At 52.3% G+C, this 13,854-nt stretch overlaps 3 protein-coding genes across 3 annotated transcripts; 2 read left to right on the forward strand and 1 right to left on the reverse strand.

Annotated features, from left to right (window-relative positions):
- Nucleotides 1-61: 61 nt before the first annotated feature.
- N7498_003340 (uncharacterized protein) lies at nucleotides 62-1,258 on the reverse strand (the record flags this gene model as incomplete). Its single annotated transcript, XM_058450402.1, has 2 exons — nucleotides 62-1,033; nucleotides 1,199-1,258. The coding sequence occupies 2 exons, from the start codon at nucleotides 1,256-1,258 to the stop codon at nucleotides 62-64; spliced, it is 1,032 nt and encodes a 343-aa protein (XP_058309864.1).
- Nucleotides 1,259-3,644: 2,386 nt separating this feature from the next.
- Nucleotides 3,645-6,211, forward strand: N7498_003341 (zinc metalloproteinase family protein; the record flags this gene model as incomplete). The annotated part of the gene is made up of 5 exons (XM_058450403.1): nucleotides 3,645-3,938; nucleotides 3,998-4,093; nucleotides 4,145-5,885; nucleotides 5,936-6,062; nucleotides 6,115-6,211. 5 exons carry the CDS (start codon nucleotides 3,645-3,647, stop codon nucleotides 6,209-6,211), a joined length of 2,355 nt encoding a protein of 784 aa, XP_058309865.1.
- Nucleotides 6,212-10,722: 4,511 nt separating this feature from the next.
- Nucleotides 10,723-13,132, forward strand: N7498_003342 (grainyhead-like protein; the record flags this gene model as incomplete). Its single annotated transcript, XM_058450404.1, has 5 exons — nucleotides 10,723-10,736; nucleotides 10,813-10,932; nucleotides 10,996-11,520; nucleotides 11,579-12,774; nucleotides 12,828-13,132. The coding sequence occupies 5 exons, from the start codon at nucleotides 10,723-10,725 to the stop codon at nucleotides 13,130-13,132; spliced, it is 2,160 nt and encodes a 719-aa protein (XP_058309866.1).
- Between the last annotated feature and the right edge of the window lie 722 nt (nucleotides 13,133-13,854).

Raw genomic sequence — 13,854 nt, forward strand, 5'->3', positions numbered from 1 at the left:
GTAAGGCATGATAGAGGGGAAGAGGGAGGGGACATAAGTGAACAGAGAAAGAAAAAGAAGTCTAGGGCCGCAGCTCGCCACCGAGCTGAAGAGCGAGCCCTCTTTCCTTGTGAGGGCTGGCGGCACTGGTAGGAGGGACCAGAGCATCAAAGTTGAGGCGCTTGCGGGCGTCCTTGGTTGCGAGAGGGGTGCGAGATGGGCCAGGTGTACGGCCGTTCCATGCTTGTTGTGCTGGGCTAGGGGTCACATTGACGAAATCTGCGAAATTGAAATTCTGGCCGGGAGTTCCAAGATTCGGAGTCATCGTCGGCAGAACGGCATGCTGGCTAGGAGGAGTAGAAGGAGGGAGCCCGTGAGCCTGGGAGCCCCTAGCCACGCGGGCAGGAGTTGGAGAATTGGCAAGGTATAGCAGTAGATCTGCACCATCTTCATGCTGCAAGGGACGATCGGCGCGTGACAGCCGAGAGTGCTTGGGAGGTGGAGTGCGTGGAGGCGAAGAGCCCACCATAGAGCTCATATTCTGGAAACTATGCAGAGGCAGATCCGGGTCATTCTCTTCATCTGACGGGCCATGGTATGCCGGAGAAGAAAGCTCGGGGATGGTGGCCTCGGACATGAAAGGCATGTTGTGGCGGGCAGTCAGGTGCCGATTGAGGCCCGGAGAAGACTCTGGCAATTGATAAGAAGCCTTCCAGGAAACCCTGGCAGCCTTGGCCGGACGTCCCGAAGCAGAGTCAGACCGAAGCCGCTTGCGACTGGCCGACAACATAGGCTGCATTACCCGGGAATTGAATGTCACTGCATGTTTATTGCGGGCCGATCGAGGGAGTTCTTTGGAATAGGTTGCGCCTTGGAGGGGAGGAGAGGTAAAGGGGGTCTCGCATCGGCTGCGAGAGAAGTCGGATGAGGAGTCGGAGGGCTTGTCGCTATCGAGGAGACCGGACTTGCCATCCTGCTGGTTCAACCCATGCAGCCGGCCATGCTGGTACTTGAGTTTAGCCAGACCTAATCGGTCCTGCAAACTCAAAGACACCTAGGTAAGATGTAGAATGTTAGCCAAGGTTCCTCCGGGTGATGATTTCTAGCAATCTATGTCGTTTTGGAGACATCCAGGGCGGGTCCAAGTGCAGAACTTGCAGTGACCAAGGGCCTAGGTAGACGCACGATTTTCCCATCGCTATAGGTTCTCCTTTCTTACCTGGGCAATATCGATCTTGCGAATGGTTTTTTCCGCCGAACTAGGCTGGGACAGCGTCATGGTGGGTAGTAGCAGGAGGAAAAGCCCCTCGGAAGGCAGGATGGGATGTCTTTGCGCAGGCGGGTCCGTTGCTCAGGCAAGGGCGGCTGGGAAGGGAGTGGATTTTACGATCGAGAATGGAGCCCACACCTCGGGGGCCGGAATCAGACTGGACAAATAGAATGTGCTGAAATTGCAAGCCTTGTCTCTCCTTAAATTTTATTCCGGGGTAACCTGAGAAGGGTTTGGTACACGGTTGAGCTGAAGTGACGGGAAACGCGTGCCGCGCAGATTTACGCGATCGTGTCCCGCCCAATTCCACGGGCAGCGATTCACCCTACCACCCGAACACACCAGCTAACGTGATTTCAAACTACACGCCTAGCTTGACTTCGATACTCTGGACTGGCCTGACTGAAATCATCAATTGATGTAAAACGGGAAGCAAACAGCATTCAAGGCGTCTTTTCGCCACCAGTTGTCCGCGCCGATACCGATTCACGACTGGAGAACGGTATCCAATTGGACCTGTGCCTTCCCACAAGGTCAAATCGGGCCAGGTTCTCGTTTTCTAGGATTATTGGTGTTCCTCTCATATGTAGAAGACGAGAAAGAAAAACTCAGCAAAAAAGAAAAGAGTCACTATATAGTTATATAGCGGCATTTAAGCCTATCTATTTCAAATTTGTATCAGCTCTGCTACAGTTATTCCATATAAGTAGAGACACGCCCAATTGGTAGAGAAGATCGGCAATTTTGAATTCATGTTAACATGTTCAAATTCACTTTAAGATAGGTACCTAGGTATTTACATTGACGAAGGGGGTTGTCTCCGTCACAGCGTTCAAGTAATAGCCCTTCCTCCTTTGTAAACGTATTTCAATTGGTTGTATTCCGGTTTGATTATCTTGATACATTCGCAAGAACAAAGGGGCAATCCCATATAGCGGAGATGTAAGCGATCGTGTCACATCCGCTCCACACCCGCTCAGCTAGGCATTCCACGTTTCACTTCTACTTGGCTTTCCCGACTGTATACTCCCACGCCCTTTTTTTTTCTTTTACGACGAGCCAGTGTCTTGCACAATGTCACCCTGAGGATGAAAACAAATGTATCGCAAGGCAGGGATCAGGGATCCAGACTCCAGACCCACTCCGGAGCTTATACTTGTGCCCTTTCGGGACGTTCTCCCCTTGAATTCCTGGCCAATCTCCGTAGGAACAATGCGGCATGCCGTCGAGGATTCCGATCCACTTGTGCCCTGCCGAATATGCGATGCTATCTAATATCATAGCACGGAGTGCAGCAGACGGAATCATTTTCCAGGTCCGGCATGCGGATGTACGGGGCGTGTGGAACAGCTTCCACCTCGGTCAGCGTGTCCACGGGAATTGAGTATAGAGGGAAAGCAAATTGAGAGACCCTTGAGGCTCAAGAGACTGATTCGTGTCTCCAAACCGTGGGGTTGGTTACTCCGGTGAATGGCAGATCGACGCACAAATCCCGAGACCCTAATTCGGAGTCAGCCTGCTTATGCACAGATCGCGTGAGCGGGACTATAAAGTAACCCCGTTCAATTTCGGGAACCCGCCAGCCCTGCAGAAAAACCTGGTCGAATAATGACGCCTACGTCTCCGATCTGAGCACTGATTGCACGCAGATCCGAAAATGCAGCATAGCAGTGGTGGAGTTTATCCATCTACGCCAAGTGGAAGGCAGCCATGGCCGAGCAGAGATCTATGGTGGCTCAAAGCGGATGTGTCGTGGCATGTCGCCACGCCGGACGTGATGACATGATAGACCATGCAAGCCGGAGGACAATGCGTGCTGATATAGGTATGTATCAGCAACAGCTCGTCAGAGACTCAGGGATGGCCACGGGGCCGGTATGTGGTTAGCCCAGTCACTAGAGCTTGGGCTAAGAGCGTTAGGGCGATCGTTAGAGAGATCCACCGGTGAGACATTGCGACTCCCGGCAAGCGGCCCTCGTTGTCTCGCAGGCGGGGGGTACGTAATGCTCAGCAAGTGCGTGGTTGGAGCCCGCCTGCGGGCGTTAAGAGAAGTAGGATAATCTTGTATTCCATCGCAGTTCTATCCATAGCCCGGGACTTAGCGGGGCAACGGTCGATTGCCGTCCACACGGCTTGTTCACCCTGTTTCAATTTTTCCCTTTCAATTATTTGATATCAATTTTTAGTCTCCAACAAATTTATCTCCCTCCCCCTTTCCCCTATATCCCTTTTGTCCTGACCCAACCGGTTCTTGCGGGGCGACATCAGCGGCGTCGTCTCCCGTCCGCAAACGGTCGCGCTGTCCTGTTCCTGAACTCCCCGTTACGGCAGCTACCCACATCCACTATTAGGGACTTCTCCTGGCGAGAGCTTCTCTTCTCTGTCGCATCCCACAATGTCGTTCTTGAAGCAGTTGAGGCGCCGCTCAAGGGCCAGCTTTCACTCCGAATCCAAGAGCGCATCGCATAAGGTCCAGGAGGTCTCCGGGAAGTCCTCTTCCACGATCGACACTACCTCCCACAGCTCCATCACTCCGCCCTCGTCGATTAAGCCGACCCTCTCTTCCCCCAATCTCCCGTCGCTGAGCGAAGCCGATTCCAATGGCGCCAGCTCGGCGAGCGCGACACTGCCGCCACCCCCGCAACGGCCAGGGCTCTTGGTGGCCAATCCGCAACGGAATAGCGTCTACGTAAGTACATTCGAGCGCCCTGCGACCGTACCATCAACTGACCCATTCAAATTTCAAAGGGCGGCTCTTCTTCGTCCATCAATGGAGTATATCGTTCGGCCATTCCCAGCTCGCCCTATGCGCCGAGAATAGTATCGATCGCCGACAATTCATGGGTAGGTACAAGCTGCATTCCTGGTCCGGCAGCCGACTGATCCCCGTTGCAGGTCCATCAAAAAGTGCTTCTCGTTTATGGCCAGGCCGGAGACCCCAGAAATCAACCGCTGGACGGGAATGTAACGGTCTACCATCACCAAGATAATTTTCCGTCGATCGGCTGGCCCGTCACGGCATCCCACTTCAAAGCTCTCGTCCACCTAGTCCCCGGTCCCAATCGTCTCCGATTTGATTTCGTTTCGCCCAAGCTGTCGACTGGTAGCACCCATCCTGCGGTCCACTCGATGTGGATTTGCATCAACTATCTTCCGCTGGTCAACACTCCGCCCCTACAACTGGTCATTTTGATTGGCAAGGACTCCGATGGCACTTACGACGCCGTGCCTGAGAGAGCGGAGCGAGAAGGCAACGGACTGGAAACGGCAATCCGAAAGTACCGCACGGCCGCATATCTCTGGCAAGCTTTCACCGGAGAGCAGATGTTCCGGAATAACTTTGGACGACGGTGCTTCCGCTTTGAAGAGGAATGGCAGTCCGGCAGTCTCAGCTCCCGAGACTCGGCAGTCGGTCAGATGCGCAACGAGGCCAAGATTCACGTCGTTCGGAGCGAGAAGACAGTAGCAGAGCTCCGCGATCTCAACATTGCTCAACAATACAGTGAAGCTCAGAAGAAAGATGAACTCTTTGATATCGCGAAGAAAGCTGTACGGAAACACTTCAACCCCCAGCCGGGCCAGCAACAATATGTTTCTGTCCTTTTGCTCGACTCTCACTGGGACATAGAGTCTCAGACCATCACCGGTCACGCCGCTCTTGGATCTGGCGGTGACGATATCAAGATGGCCATTTTCGGTTCCCACAGTCTCCAAAGCTACCCATCGTGTCTTGAAGAAGTGGTGGATGCATTTTCAGACTGTACACGAACCGACACTAATTACGTCGCCAACGACTGTGGCGAAGCCGGATCAAACTGGGAATCAGCAAACATTGGAATTGGTGCTCACTTGCACGAGGTTGGACATCTCTTTGGTTGTCCTCACCAGGAGTCCGGTATCATGCTACGCGACTATGTGCGCCTTGGTCGGTCATTTATTACGAAAGAGCCGTTCTCGACGCGCACCAAGACCCAGGGACTCAAGGTGTGCGTGCCAAATGATGAGTGCGGGTGGCATCGTTTGGATGCACTGCGTTTCCGTTTCCACCCATGCTTCCGCCTCCCAAGTGATGCGTCTCCGAGCTCCGATGATAGCGTGCAAGTGTGGCCCGTGGAGAATGGCAAGATTCTGTTCACTGCCTCGTCGGGCATCGCGTTCATTGAGTTGTATGCGGAGGGCGAGAACTTGTGTCACAACTTCATTGAGTATTTGAACACCGAGTCGAGTAGCAACGGCCTGCCGAAGCAAGTCTCCCTCACGGAATCCGAGCTCCGCCAACGAGTCTTCGGCAGCGAAAAGGAGAAGAAAAAGAAAATTCGCTTGGTCGTTGTCTCTGGGGCATTGGGCAGCTACACCGTTGAGGACGTAGGGCAGTTGAAATCGAAGAATTCGCTCGTCAAGCTTCCCAAGAGCCAATCCGGCTACAGAAGTGGGAAACTCGGCCACTCAAATTTGGAGGGTAGCGAGCCCGAGGAAGTGCTGCTCGAGTGCGCTTTCATTCAGTCCAAGCTCCTCACCTCCATCAAGGTCTATCATGGATACGCGTTGGACGGCATTGAATTCTGCTACGAGGATGCGACGAGCCAGCTCTTTGGAAAGCGTGGTGGCAAGCCTGGCGGTGATGAGTTTGTGTTCGGTAAGCGCTCACTCCTTTTGGTTTGAAACGAGTGTTCTGACATTGTCTAGATACTCGACGTGGAGAGATTCTCCTTGGATTCTACGTTCGAGCTGGGCTCTGGATCGACGGTGTTGAAATTCTCACCAGTATGGGCAGGAAGTCCGGCTTCTATGGAAATGCCTCGGGTGGATCGGGGTAAGACTTCTCGACCTAGGTTTCTGAGTTTGCGATACTGACGTCTGAACAGACACACCTTGATACCACCTCTGGGATACAAGATTGCCGGAGTTTCAGGCTCGAGTGGATCCTGGGTTGATGGCTTCTCCCTTATCATCCAGCACTAAACCTGCGCCATTGCACCTCAGGCGCACCCGCGCACTCTTCCATCTTTTTTTCCATCCCACTGCGGAATTGGCATTCTAGGGGGCAGGACTGGCCGAGGTCGGCCAGCACATACACACGCGGTCCTGTCGGATCCGGGATGTCTTTGTTCATATGATCATTTCCGTTTGACGGCGTTGCAGGAGATGTTGCGGGGGTATTTCCTCATTGTATTATTTTCCATCTTCGGCTAGACGCGCAGTCGAGAAGCATTCCGGGATCGCGGCGACGGTGATTCATACACGGCTACTCGGAACATCTTGTATAAGGGACATTCATATCGGGCACACGGTTTATAGAGGGTAATATCATGAACGTGGCACCAATGAGTGCTCGATTCAATTCTGTTCAGTACGCACATAGATAAACAAACTTAATAGAGTGATTATGCAATGCAGCTCGGCTGGAATCGGTGACGATAACCTTTGGCGGCTTGATATCATATACATTTATGGATATGACGTTCCGATGCATTTGGGTCGGTATCTTTGCCAATGACTTCCAGCCCTCATTCCCGATGGTGTTCATGGAGATGACGCTTCGATGCATATCGGGAAGGTATGTCTGCCAATGGTTTCCAACATAGGAAACCACTCGACGAGGATTGAGTTTAATCTCCACACGACACAGCCACCTGTCGGTCCGGACAGACCCCTAGGGCAAGTACAAGACTAGGATACTTTCTCCGTAGTGAGTTTGGTTGCATCGTAAGGCTGCCGAGAATCCGTAGAGGTCATTCGTTGGAAGAAAATCCAAGCGATGGCAGCCAACCGATCCAAGAGCTCCGCGCTTATGTGGGGAAGGGATCGACTCTTGGCTCACGGTCCACCGTGTGCGACGGCCTGAGTCGTAGTCATTCATGTACTCCGTACAGAAGTCCCGCTTAGCATGAGCGGAGACTCTCCACCGCAAGTGCCCCAGCAATTGCTCCGTGCAATTATAATGAAATATAACGCTGATCGAAGGTGCAGAAGTTGTCATCTGATGGGGAATTTGCCACACCTTCGCCAATCTCCGCCTGCTCCCTCCATTGGCTCTGCACGTAGATTCTCCCCCTCCACGGAAGCTCCAAAGGTTCCCGTGCATCCCTTTGAATCTCTTGTGGCTGACGCCCCAAGGGATTGCGTCAGCGGGTGCTGTGGCGGTTGAACCTAGTCTTCGGACGCCTCAGAGTTCCGCTGTGGCAAGGCCGTTGGACGCGCTGACTGGCTACGCACGGTCTGCAGTCACACGTTTCGACTGAGAATCCCCGTCGTTCTCGGACCGATCGGATGAAGCTGCCGCTTCCTTTTGTCCTATACAGACACAACAGAGGCAAACTACCACCCGTTGTAACCGTGGGACTCGTTGATCGTGCCCTCACTGGGTATTCACTATCATGTATACTATTCATATGTAGTACTAACGTGTACTTTTTGACTCGACCACCGGGACATTTTGATCGACCCGCTTCGACGGTCAATTGGTACCTTTCTCCACGGACGTATTTCTTTCTGTATACAAGACGCGACCGAGGCCCAGACGTGGCTGAGGGCTGAAAAACGAGGTATCCGCCCGGCATAGATACGCCAATCACAGCCGTCGCGATCTATACGACGTATCGATGATCTCGTTCAGTTGCCCCCCGTCCCATTCTTTGTTCTCCCTCGGGCACACAAACCCAACTACGACTATAGCAAAGCCGCCTATCCGAGCCCAGCAACCACGGGTTTAACCGGTCCCGGATAAACCCCCTGACCACATCACGAAAACATTCCCCATGACGGGGGTGGCTTTGCGCCCGGTGGGAACTGTGTAACTCAATGGAAGAATGGTTCTGACGTCATTCCGGCCGTTTCAACGGCGTGGGGAAATCCCGATTGACCCGAGGCGCTCGACCCTACATAGGATATCTATTTCCGAGAACATGCCGTGGCTGGCCTGTGTAACGGGGAACGCTTTCCCCGTTACCCGTGCCCTCACAGGTAGAGGGGCATCGCGCAATGGCTAGCCACTTACGGTAGTCTCGTAGCTTAAATTCAAACCTGGGGTGTGTGCCGCGGACGAGATAACGTAGTGAACGTTGATGGAAGCCTGAAGACAACGATACGAGGATAGTCGCGCATACCTGCCACTTCGAGAAGCTCTCCATTCTTTTTCGATATATTCGTTCGGCAACGAATACCGACCAATCAGCGTGCGTAATTTATACGCGCGCTGCAATTGGCAATGACTCCGAGATTGGGATGCCCTTGCAATTTGCCTGTAGCGCCTAATGGGTTTGGAAAATCTCGGGAACGGGTCTACATAAATGACAATTAGCAACGTCTGAAAGCTCGCAACTCACTCAACAGAGCGTTCCATATGTGTGTATATTGTACGGTATCGTACTCGGCACGTGCCCCGAGAGCTATGGCCTGCCAACTCGGCTTTCCTATTGGCGGGATGCCATCCCAGCAATGAACAGCGCCCAAAAGGCCTCCGTCTTGTATTGTCACGGCTTAATACTATTATCACAGTATGTAGGGCGTTCACTATCCAGAGCGTCCGCATCGTGCATGCTGCATTGACCCAAGGCACTACGTAACACCTGAGACCCGAGGCACACATATGTAGTTATACCTGAGGTACAATTGGCGCCTAAGGTATGGAGAGGCAGCCATATACATAGGGCATGTACTCAGGTACATCTCCCATCGGGTAGGGATTCTCATGGACCCTGGCATTTACGACATGACCCCAAGCACGTGATCCAGATCCGTGGAAGCTCTCCCGACGATCAAAACACCGTGAACCATAAATCGATCTAGCCACATTGACAAATTTGGATTCCCATATCGTGGTGGTGGATCGAGAGGTTCATCCTCCGGATTCCTAGCCGGGCCTTACAACCCGCCTATCACAACAGGACGTAAAGCCAAATCTTTGGACTCATGGGAAGGGTTCAAAAAGCCACATCCATTCTGCTCAAACGGCTATTCGGTCCGTTTTGTATTTATGCTGCCTACGGTTGCTGCCACCTGGTCATGTGGGCCGTTGGAGATGCATTTCCGTATGGTCTGATTTGTGAAGAATAAGGACTACACGGGGACTACAGTACACAGGACTACACCGTCCATTTTCACCGCCACCACGCCACGAAGAGCTATTCTGCTGATCTCATGCCGTTTGCTACGTTGGGATGCATTCTGTTCTGTACCTTTAATGTTTTGCCTATACAACTCAGGCGGTAAGGCAGGGAATGTGGCGTGTGGGGGGTCCCGACACTCTGGGAAGCCGTCCGTCCTATCGATAGACGGAATGACTCCGGCTGGTCAACGTCTGGAATCGATGATAGACGGCAGAAAAAGCTTGGGAGAGAAAGTCTGATATCACCTATGGGCCAGTAGGCATGGACGGCTTGCTACGAGACATACATGAAGAAATCGGATATTCGGGTCCAGAGAATGTTGATGATGTTCACAGAAGATTTGCGTACCCGGAGGTACTCGATACACGGGCATTACATTGGGTATACCGTAATTTACCGTCGTTTTCGTTCGTCTCTTACCTCTTTTTTCTTTTTTTAATTTTCGTGCTCCGTTTTACTCCCCACCGATTCCTTGGGTCTGTTTTCCATTCCCCTTCTGAGTCCCCATTTTTATCCTTCTCCTTCCTTTCTCGCTGCCAATCATTTCAACCTCATAAAAATAAAAATTAAAAAAAGAGAGCTCCATGCGATTCATGGTCCTTATCGGGAGCCTTCCAGTGGCAACACCTTTCACTCTCTAAATTTCCGAGGGCTCTCTCACTTTCCACCCTCCGGCCATACTCTGATCTCCACCTCCCCCCCTCCGAAACTGTGGCTCAGTCGGATGTCATTCGGGACTGAGGTCGTATAGTACAGTTCATTGGAGGGCCCCATGGACCGTACCATCTTCGCTTTTCTTTGCTCTTCCCTATTCTAGCCCGTTCGTCATACACCCTTTCTCCACCCCTCACCACCCCTCGCCTCTACAACTTTTTTCTTTCCTACCGATAAAAAAAAGGGGCCTCGCACATCGACCGCTCTCGACCTGGAACGCTTTCCCTTTCTTCGACCTGCGAATCCAAAATATCACCCCAAATCATCTGCTCCCTGGGAAGTCCCGCGATCTTCCGCCTTAAGCTCCTCTCCGCTTTGAGCCTCTCCTACTCTCTACACCCTCACACCGACACGACTACTCTTACCTCCCACGCTCATTTGGATTTGGACTTTGCGCTCGAAACGAATCCACTCGGACTGCGACTCGAATATTTCCAGACCAGATCCCCCGTTCTTGCGGGTCGAATCTAATCCGAGGAATCGGCGTCAAGAGTTCGATACCCGCAAAACATAACGGCCTCGCGCTCGTGGTCTTCTCTTTTAGCTTGGCTCAGATGTTGCATTTAACTCTGCAGCCTTTTTTCTTCATTCTTATCTGATACTTCTCTATCTGCGACTACTTTGGCGTGATCCGCCAGTAAATTCGCTCCAATGTTCCGCAACCGGTAGGTTCTCCCTGCACATAGTGGCTTTGGGTTTGATGAAGCAACGGCTAACAGTGTGTGTCTTTTTCCGCTATAGAAACAACGCCCAGAAGCCCGATGAAGAGTTTATCGGCCGCTTCCAACGAACCTTTTCTGATATTGTCCCCCGACGAGATGGCGAGGGCGACCCAAATGGCGGCTTTATGATGAATGGAAAGTATGTAGACCACGAGTCAACATCTCTGAAGTTCGGAGCTGATGTGCCAAATTGCGGGTTTAGGCCAATGGGTGACATGAAAATGGAGGAGTCCGATATGAAATTCCCGCATGATCGAACTCCACGAAACCTTCAGGACCTCAATTTCACATCGTCGTGGGTGGACCCGAGTGCCATGCCGATGATGCCTCTCGCCAGCCAGTACCCGGGTTTCTATACACCCAACTCTGGCGGCATGGGCGCAATCTTCCACAACCAGGCAGGCGATCTGCACACCCCTACGGCCGGCATGAATATGATCACGCCACTCTCGCTTTCGAACCCTATGCCAGCCCCTCCGAACCAGGCCAGTATCGATCAATTTAACCAGCAATATCTTGGGCAGTCCGTCGAAATGAACCCCTTTGTCCAGCCAGCGTCGTACGCACCCAGCGCGTTTTTGAACAGCCGCGAATCGGGCTACGAGGCCATGGATGAATCCGGGGATAGTTCTTCACTGAATGAATTCCCTGTCGATGAGGCATCGACTATCTCTACCTCCACCGAATTCTCGAGTGTGTCAGGAATGCCATACTCTCAAGGAGAAAAGTATGTTCAGAACGGCCCCCAGATAACTTCGTGGTCACATTGCTAACGGGCTTTCTAGATTCCGCTATAATGTCACTTTGCGAGCACCAACCGCAATGGTCAAGCATAAGAGAGAAATTCCAGTGACCTATCTCAACAAGGGCCAGGCGTATAACCTCACGGTCACGGATTCTAGCCCGCCCATTGTCACCACGGAGCCAATAAGATATCGAACCTTCGTTCGAGTTTCCTTTGAAGAAGATGAGCAAAAGTTCAAACCGGCTTCCTGCTGGCAATTATGGAAGGAGGGTCGAGGTATTAACGAGGCGCATCAACGTGGAGGAAAACTCCAAGCCGTCGAATACGTGGACCCGATTCAGGGAGGTGATGATCATAAGTCTCGCCAGATCCAAGTGGAGAGCATGTCATTCGATGGGTTCTGCGTTACTTGGACTGCCAATCCGCTCACAGGTGCCTCCGACTGTACCATTCCTGTACGATTCAACTTTCTCTCAACCGACTTCAGTCACTCGAAGGGCGTCAAGGGCATTCCGGTGCGACTCTGCCACAAGACGGAACTCCTTTCACCGGGAGAAGAAACAGGTGCCTCGCGGGAGGCTGAAGTGGCCTATTGCAGAGTCAAGCTCTTCCGAGACCACGGTGCTGAACGAAAACTGTCCAACGATGTCGCCCATGTCAAGAAGACGATCGAAAAATTGAAGCAGCAGATCGCGCAGGCAGAAATGGGTGGTGGATTTGGCAAGCGCAAGCGCGGCAGCCAGGCCGCACCCACGATGAAGGGCTCAGACCGGAATATGAAGGCTTTGAAGAATAAGCGGACGTGGTCGATCGGCTCCCAAGACCAGCCAGAGAAGCTGTCTTTGGAGGATGACTTGCAATCGAAGTTGGCCATGATGCAAGACATGTTCTCGTCAACAAGAGCCGTGAGCGCTCTCGCTCTGCGTGGTGACGAGCATGACGATCCCGACCTGTACCCGGTCCGGTTGCCGACCGACGGTGACTCCGCCAATATGGAGTCTCTCAATCGTCAGAACACCGGTGCATCCCAGTCTATGGAATCGTTGATCCTTTCCCCAACCAGCAGCAATATCTCGTTGGACTCCCCACGGATGAACGGGAGACAAATGCCTGGGAAGGAGTCAAAGAAACCAACTGCCATTTCGCGGGTCTTAGATGATTCTCGGACGGGATACATCGAAGCCATTGACATCGACCCTACATACCGGCCTCCAGCGGAACGGCCGCCCAAGCCGAGTAAGTTTGACCACCAAGATTTGTTATCCTTCACGTTGCTAACCCAATTCCAGTTGCGTGCTTCTATATCCGATTCGGCGGTACTGAGCAGCAGCCTTACGATTACTACCGTGCCATCTACCTGACCGAGCGCACCGTTCGCGACCTGATGAAGAAGATCTCCGAGAAACACCATATCGATCCCTCGCGCATCGTCCGCGTTCTACACGTCAACCATAACGGAATGCGGATAATGGTCGACGACGACGTCGTCCGCGAGCTTCCGGAGGGCCAGGACATGGTTGCCGATATCTACGAAGCAGATGCCGGCTGCAACGGCACCCACAGCCCCCCAATGGAGATCAAATTAACATATTAAGCCGCAACGTGGATTTTTCACGGATGTTGCCACTCTCTTCTACTCGAATAGATTGTTTCGACTTTCTTTTCTCACGACCATTGCCACGATCCCCAAGCATGTCCCTTCACTGGGCATGCTCTCCTGCCGTAGGGGAGATATCGGTTGCACCCGACGGACAGCAGATAACGGGACTCGTGATCGCGCTTTTTCCACCACTTGCGGTTCTACCTTTTTTTTTTTTATACTATATCCTATTGTCATCGGGTCGGCGGACATCATTTTCGGGGAGTTATTGGATACGGAGACAATACACGAGTTTCCGGGCAATGATACCCTGTCGTCATATGTTTTTGAATTATCGCTGTGCTTTTCCGGCGTTTCCCCAACGACGATACATGAGTCGATGGAACTTACGGTGCAGTCTCGTTGATATATTTCCGTTTTCTCTTGACTTTTATTTTGTCGGCCTCCGGGACGCAGCACACGATGTTTATATCCCCGATCCAATTTTTGATTTTCTTTTTGAAGCCTTACCTTGGTCTTGCTGTGTGCATTCGGTGTCGAGCGTTCGGCTTCCCTTTATTGTTTTGTCTACCTAAGGGGGGCTCATGTACACGGACTTTTTGTCTTGGATGCAGATACCTAGGTAGTCACCTGGGGACGGGGTTATAAACCAATTCATTCCAACCATAGGAACATAATACGATGTCTTACCTAATGAAAGACCTCGCAATCGCCTC

This window comes from Penicillium cinerascens, assembly GCF_028974065.1.
Source record: "Penicillium cinerascens strain IBT 15544 chromosome Unknown contig_24_segment0_segment0, whole genome shotgun sequence".
Lineage (NCBI taxonomy): Eukaryota > Fungi > Ascomycota > Eurotiomycetes > Eurotiales > Aspergillaceae > Penicillium > Penicillium cinerascens.